The sequence below is a fragment of the Thalassophryne amazonica genome, chromosome 8 (assembly GCF_902500255.1).
Source record: "Thalassophryne amazonica chromosome 8, fThaAma1.1, whole genome shotgun sequence".
NCBI classification, from domain to species: Eukaryota; Metazoa; Chordata; class Actinopteri; order Batrachoidiformes; family Batrachoididae; genus Thalassophryne; species Thalassophryne amazonica.
The window spans coordinates 94,804,617-94,812,096 of record NC_047110.1 but is presented as its reverse complement, the minus strand read 5'-3'; the positions used below and the strand labels follow the sequence as shown (position 1 = coordinate 94,812,096).

Sequence of the window (7,480 nt, the reverse complement as noted above, 5' to 3'; positions counted from 1 at the left end):
CTTTGTCAGGCGATAGTGAGTGTCAGTCTGCATCTCACTTTCAAATATAACAGTCATTGGGGCATGTTTGGTTAATATATTATGTAAAATATACATTAAATGGGGTTTTCAATGTTAAATTTAAATAGCCACATAATCTGTAATATGGATCAGATCTGGATCAAACTTTGTCAGTTGATACAGCATACCATCCTACATAACACTCTCAAATATGAAAGAAATTTGATCTTTTTTGACAGTTTTGAATTTTTGAAAATTCGTTCATTGATAAAGATAGGGATTTTTCCAATATTCCAAGATTTTTCCTGACTTTGCCCTTTGACCTTGAAAATTGAATCAGTTCTTGTCTATCAGGATATGAATCTTCAGTAAACATTTCATAACCAATCAATCAATCAATCAATTTTTTTATATAGCGTCAAATCACAACAAACAGTTGCCCCAAGGCGCTTTATATTGTAAGGCAAGGCCATACAATAATTATGTAAAACCCCAACGGTCAAAACGACCCCCTGTGAGCAAGCACTTGGCTACAGTGGGAAGGAAAAACTCCCTTTTAACAGGAAGAAACCTCCAGCAGAACCAGGCTCAGGGAGGGGCAGTCTTCTGCTGGGACTGGTTGGGGCTGAGGGAGAGAACCAGGAAAAAGACATGCTGTGGAGGGGAGCAGAGATCGATCACTAATGATTAAATGCAGAGTGGTGCATACAGAGCAAAAAGAGAAAGAAACAGTGCATCATGGGAACCCCCCAGCAGTTTTTTAGGGAACTTTTAGGACAACCTGATAATAATGAATTACAATAGTCCAGCCTAGAGGAAATAAATGCATGAATTAGTTTTTCAGCATCACTCTGAGACAAGACCTTTCTGATTTTAGAGATATTGTGTAAATGCAAAAAAGCAGGCCTACATATTTGTTTAATATGCGCTTTGAATGACATATCCTGATCAAAAATGACTCCAAGATTTCTCACAGTATTACTAGAGGTCAGGGTAATGCCATCCAGAGTAAGGATCTGGTTAGACACCATGTTTCTAAGATTTGTGGGGCCAAGTACAATAACTTCAGTTTTATCTGAGTTTAAAAGCAGGAAATTAGAGGTCATCCATGTCTTTATGTCTATAAGACAATCCTGCAGTTTAGCTAATTGGTGTGTGTCCTCTGGCTTCATGGATAGATAAAGCTGGGTATCATCTGCGTAACAATGAAAATTTAAGCAGTACCGTCTAATAATACTGCCTAAGGGAAGCATGTATAAAGTGAATAAAATTGGTCCTAGCACAGAACCTTGTGGAACTCCATAATTAACTTTAGTCTGTGAAGAAGATTCCCCATTTACATGAACAAATTGTAATCTATTAGACAAATATGATTCAAACCACCGCAGCGCAGTGCCTTTAATACCTATGGCATGCTCTAATCTCTGTAATAAAATTTTATGGTCAACAGTATCAAAAGCAGCACTGAGGTCTAACAGAACAAGCACAGAGATGAGTCCACTGTCCGAGGCCATAAGAAGATCATTTGTAACCTTCACTAATGCTGTTTCTGTACTATGATGAATTCTAAAACCTGACTGAAACTCTTCAAATAGACCATTCCTCTGCAGATGATCAGTTAGCTGTTTTACAACTACCCTTTCAAGAATTTTTGAGAGAAAAGGAAGGTTGGAGATTGGCCTATAATTAGCTAAGATAGCTGGGTCAAGTGATGGCTTTTTAAGTAATGGTTTAATTACTGCCACCTTAAAAGCCTGTGGTACATAGCCAACTAATAAAGATAGATTGATCATATTTAAGATCGAAGCATTAAATAATGGTAGGGCTTCCTTGAGCAGCCTGGTAGGAATGGGGTCTAATAAACATGTTGATGGTTTGGATGAAGTAACTAATGAAAATAACTCAGACAGAACAATCGGAGAGAAAGAGTCTAACCAAATACCGGCATCACTGAAAGCAGCCAAAGATAACGATACGTCTTTGGGATGGTTATGAGTAATTTTTTCTCTAATAGTTAAAATTTTATTAGCAAAGAAAGTCATGAAGTCATTATCAACGATGTATGAAAAATTGTGGGCTACAGGCTGTTCACAAACAGACGGACAAACACACAAACGGGTGAAACCATAACCACCTCCAACTTCTTTTGCAGAGGTAAAAAAAAATGCTAAAACACAATCCAAAGAATAGCTGAAGTTTATTTTGTCTCACAACAGTAACCAAACAAGAAATATATAAATAAAAAACAATCCACTATGAATTTGTGAACATATTTCAATAAATAAATACCTTTTTGTTGGGGTTGTATTGGTGTCCAGCACCTATTCTTGTATTGATGAAAGACAAATATGTGATTACTTAAAGAAACAAGTATCCCACTTTGTTTTTTGTTCCTAAAACAAGAAAAACAAGTTTTCATTTAAACACTACACACACACAAACATTGCCACATCTGAACCAAAGTTTAAAATTTAACTTACAAATGAGGTTAAAGGACAGGAGGACATCAGTCCCCACTCGTGATTACGCTGAATGTTACCAAATGCATTTTTCCCTGCTATTTAAAAACATGTTCTCTACAACCTACTGGTTTCATAATAATCATAATCATAATTCTTATTATTATTGACTTGAATACTCTTGAAATAACTTGAAACGACTTGGAAAAACATTTCTTGCTTGTGAACAAGATTTAAAAAGTACAGAACAAAATCCTGTAACTGTAGGATTTACCTCCACTAACTGACAGAAACCTTTTTCATTGAGAGATTCTGGGATTATGCTTATGCTACAGTTTTGACCTGGGTGGTTGCCATCTGTCTATAGGCAGCTCTCAGGGAAAAATTAACATTAGCTAATCAAAATCTTGTTATCAGCACATTTATCACCACTGCCATCATCCCCTGATCTGGTTCTAAAGCTTTCACCAGGGTCCAGAGCAACTACTATGAAACATCGTTCATGGACTGCACTGAGATGAACGGAGGAAGTTCACGCAGCTCATGTGAGATGTGTTTTATTAGTAGCACATTAACATCTCAATTTGATTTAATTTAACATGAGTTATTCTGTGCCAACTCACCTAAATTTTAGGAACCTCTCCAGGTCACCTCCTCAGGTTTTACTGCAACATTATTTTAAGTTGTTAATCTATATTTGTTTCTAGAGAGGCTAACTGATGCCACAATTCAAATATGTGGATGTCATTTAGTAAATATCTGCAATATTATCATCCTAGATGATTCCATAAAATAATAAATCCCTGAAGTTGGAAAACATGTTGTTTGTGGCTATTTTGTATTGCCTAAATTATCATGAATTGATTGTTGATCATTAATATTTTGCATCATGGGTAGAAACATATAAATTTACAATAAATAAAATTAGAGAGGGTAACCAGGGAACCCTAAGGTGAGCTGGCATAAAATGACTCCGTGGTATGTTATCATGAAAGAGAGAAGACAGAATGAGGTTTGCGTCTGCACCTGATTTTTCTAGATGACACTTCATTCAGATTTAGTCCCAGCTCTTCTCTGTGTCGGGAAGAAGAAGATGTAAGAGGAATCTCCAGTGACATCATGGGGAAACCCCAATAACAAAAACAATTATGGTGGCTCTTGGTGAGGAATCTTGTGTAGCTAGTAGAAAAGTAGGTAGCTTTAGGTAGCAACAAGAAACACGGTTTCTTGTTGGTTAATGCTGACAAATTATACCGTATTTGTTGTCTTTTTGCCACCTGATTGTTTTTTCCTCTGTTTGAGGTGCGGCTCCATACAGAAGCATCCACAACTGACATGGACTGACATGACATGTATATTTGTATTGTCAATTGTGTCTGTAGCATGGCCCAAGCAGAGGGTCACCCCTTTGAGTCTAGTCTGCTTGAGGTTTCTTCCTCAAATCATCAGAGGGAGTTTTTCCTTACGACTGTCACCTGTGTGCTTACTCTGGGGGTTGGTAAGGTTAGACCTTACTTGTATGAAGCACCTTGAGGCAACTTTGTTGTGATTTGCTGCTATATAAATGAAATAAATTGAATTTGAATTGAATTTCTTGACATTTTCACTTTTACGTTTCATAAAATGTCCAACACAAGCCTTGAGGCCCATCGGGCTGGTGCTTCTCCCTGGACATTGCAGTTGAAGTGGAGGAGTGCACGACTACTCCATAACTGGATGCTGGCCAATGCCAATTCTTATTTACAGCTGGGTGGACAAGAACAATGCAGATGAAGTGTATTGATCAAGGATGCAGGCAGCCTGAACCACACAGTGGGCATCAAACCCATGCTTTCATATTGGAAGTTAAACTCCTATCCCATAGGAGTTTAGGAGCTTAGGAGGTTTATTTGGATAAAATGGGAAATTCTTGGACAGACTGGTGGAATTCTCTGAGCTCTTCTCTGTTCTCTTTTCACTGAGAGATTCAATCCAAACATATCAACCAACCATTGTGCAAATTTTGAGGGTTGTCGGATGTGCAACTGATTAGATAAAACAGTCATGGAAATAGACTTCAAATGAAGGAAAACAGCTTATATCTTTCATTACCTATTTGCTGCAGTGTAGATTTTCCCCAAATCTTGTCAGGACATTTTATTGTTCTCAAACAACAATTGCAATTGTTAGGTCTCTCTGTGATGCATCATATGTGGTACATGTGTGTAGCTGGCTCGTAAGCACTTAAAAGTTACTCTGAAATGCAAATGTGCACATCTGCTACAAACTGTACCATCAACCAAATAATCATGTCCGCAGTTAGACCCACCAAAAAAAAAAAAGAAAAGAAAACACAACAACAACAAAAAAAAAACCCAACTCTGAAGCTGTCACTGTACTGCAACTTTCAGTTGGTGGAGGTATGTTCCTTCAAACTTAACAATATTTTAAGACAGCTATCTATAGTACATTGGTGCTTTGATATGCAGAAAAAGCTATGTTAAAAAGGTGGAACCTGACAGATAGCAACCCTGAGACTATGAACAACCGTAACTGTTTATCCCCAAATTGTCATGTTTTACACAAACTCCTTTTGTAACCACAGTTTGATTTTACTTCACTGCAAAAACTGATATCTAAGAAAGTAAAATAAAAGACTTGTTTAAAGAAAATTTGACTTAATTTTTGTCTAAATAGAAAAATAATCTTGTCAAGCATTTTTACATGAGAAAAAAATGTCTTATTTTGGGAAACTGTATCTCAATTTTTCTTTAAACGTTTTTCCAGCTAATATCAAGCTGTATTTAACCAGTAACAAGGAAAGCCAATGGATTTCAAATAATCCAAGCAAAGGAACAAGAAGGAACAAGATTGTTTTCCTTATTTTAAGACAGAGGCCGATCTTAAAATAAGAATTCTATCTCGTTTTAGGGCACATTTTGATTATTCAGTGCTTAGACGTTTTACGAGTTTTGAGAATTCTAACTAAGTAAATTTTTCTTACCCTATTTTTACCCCCCCCCCCCCCCCCCTTTTTTTTCTTAATACAAGACAGTTTGGCTAAATTTCAGATTGTCGTACAGTGAGAGGAGCAGTTTGCAGTCTTGTGCCTCTGCAAGACACTGAGCTTATGCAGCACAGCAGCATCTAAACTAAAAGACTTCTTTTAAACTATCCACTCAGCTTTTGTACTTATATCTGTCCTTCACTATGAAATTCAGTTTTGTTCTGCAATACTAGCCTTGACAGGACTCACAGGCCCGTTGGTATGTAAAACCTTGAGTGGGTCATCACAGGAAGGAATGGTCTCTTTGGACACAGCCCCGGCCTGGTCTGGTTCAGGCTGCCCGGGATCTCCGTCCTGCTGATCCTTTGCAGGAGGCGTTGGGTCCAGCTGTGATTTTAATGGATCAGAGGGGTTCGTCTCCTCACTCCTTCTCTGTCTCGTTAGAAAACTCCCCAGCAGCCCAGAGGGAGGTTTGGGGGGTTGCTGGCCTCCGTCCTGTTTGAGCGGCCGTTTCCCATTTGTAGAGTAAAACATATGATGGGGTTTGGACACATCGACCCAAACGTGCCTGAAGAGACAGCCTGCGCTTTGTTTTAGTCTCTGATTAAAACAAAACAGCAAACTCAGTTTGACTCAGGAATCACTTGACATTTTCAAATTAATTCTATTAAAATGTATACTCACAGAAGTGCGGCGCTCCCCCTTTAAATCCATACACACAAACCGTCTTCTCCTCAAATCAAATATTGACACAAAGTTTCTCCTCTCTGCCCTTACTGGTAAGATCACTGTAAGAAAACAAGTTTAACACTGTGACCACAGTGATTTTTATCTGGAAATACTACTGCTTAAAGAATTAATTTCATATTCATTATTGGCTGATAATCATCTTTTGTGTGTGTGTTGATTCTTACTGTTTGTACAAAATATGGTTTTGACTTGAAAAACATTTGCATGCACTTATCAGTACATTCACATTTTATCTCTGTATATACAAATATAAACATATGTTTTTGTTTTGTGTTTCAAAATAGAATGCATTAGAAATTAATTAGCAGAGCTGCCAAAAGAAAAGCTGCATAACATCTTCTACAATGTTTTAATGGCTGTGAGCACACGTACCCAGAGATTCCCTGTGAATGACTTGTGTCATTCTTTCATTCAGCTTCAGAAACAAACTGGCGGTGGAAGCGGTTCCTGTGCTGAAGCTGCATGGTTCCTCCTGTTGTGGTTCCTGAATCCTGGGTTTACAGTCCACCAGCACGGACATGTGCACAGCAATCAGAAAGACCAGGTAGAAAACTGGTTGCATGATCAGTGAGTATCTTTGCTATGGCTGTGCAAATGCTGTGTGCAGTCTGAGGGCAGCTACAGGAGGAAGATAAAGTCCAACTGGCTTATTTAAACAAACTGTCGATAAACTGATTCATTCATTTACTAAAATGACGTAAACCCTCCTTGCTTTTTATGAGATTAACTGTTGCTTTCCTGGAGGCTAAAACAGTTCAAAAGAAGCCAACCCTGTAGTGTGCAGCTCTGAATTTCATTCAGTAGCTAACACAGTAAGTTGGTCTGTTGCTGCTATTCCCAGGAAATATGATTGGACATGTATTGTCATGATAGAGTGCATTTTGCACATTTAGGGGCTGATTTACTGAAGGTTTGCATGTGTAAAAACATGCACAAACTCCATAGCTCCTGCAAAAAAAATAAAATAAAAATAATAATTATAATAAGTATGTGCTGATTTGCTAAGGATTGTATCTTTCAAAAGCACAAAATAACGCATATTCTACATTTAATTCATCTATCATGTTTGTCTTAATGCAATTTGGGTGAGTTCACCCGAGTGCGCAAAATTGTGGGTGTTGAACATGCAGATAGGTCTGCATGTTCAATATGATCTATCAAGGCTAAAATCAAATTGATGAGGTGAGATTATGTCTCTAATTTAGTACATTTGAAACCTTGGTGGTAATTTTCTGTATTTTTCAGTATTGTGCAATCAAGGGATGTCACGCATAAATCTGATTCA

The 7,480-nt window shown here is 37.7% G+C and overlaps 1 protein-coding gene across 1 annotated transcript; it reads right to left on the bottom strand.

Moving 5' to 3' along the window:
- Positions 1–5,586: 5,586 nt before the first annotated feature.
- Positions 5,587–6,829, bottom strand: LOC117514964. The gene is made up of 3 exons (XM_034175527.1): positions 6,568–6,829; positions 6,130–6,233; positions 5,587–6,045 (listed from the first exon to the last, which is right to left on the bottom strand). The coding sequence occupies exons 1-3, from the start codon at positions 6,755–6,757 to the stop codon at positions 5,656–5,658; spliced, it is 684 nt and encodes a 227-aa protein (XP_034031418.1). The 5' UTR covers positions 6,758–6,829; the 3' UTR covers positions 5,587–5,655.
- Positions 6,830–7,480: the final 651 nt, after the last annotated feature.

Excerpts from the sequence above, each read along its gene's own strand:
- LOC117514964 (XM_034175527.1), bottom strand. The coding sequence starts at position 6,757 with ATGCAACCAGTTTTCTACCTGGTCTTTCTGATTGCTGTGCACATGTCC. Across the intron at positions 6,234-6,567 it reads CATTCACAGGGAATCTCTGG|TGATCTTACCAGTAAGGGCA; the intron begins GTACGTGTGCTC and ends GTTTTCTTACAG. Across the intron at positions 6,046-6,129 it reads AGGGGGAGCGCCGCACTTCT|AGACTAAAACAAAGCGCAGG; the intron begins GTGAGTATACAT and ends TGTTTTAATCAG.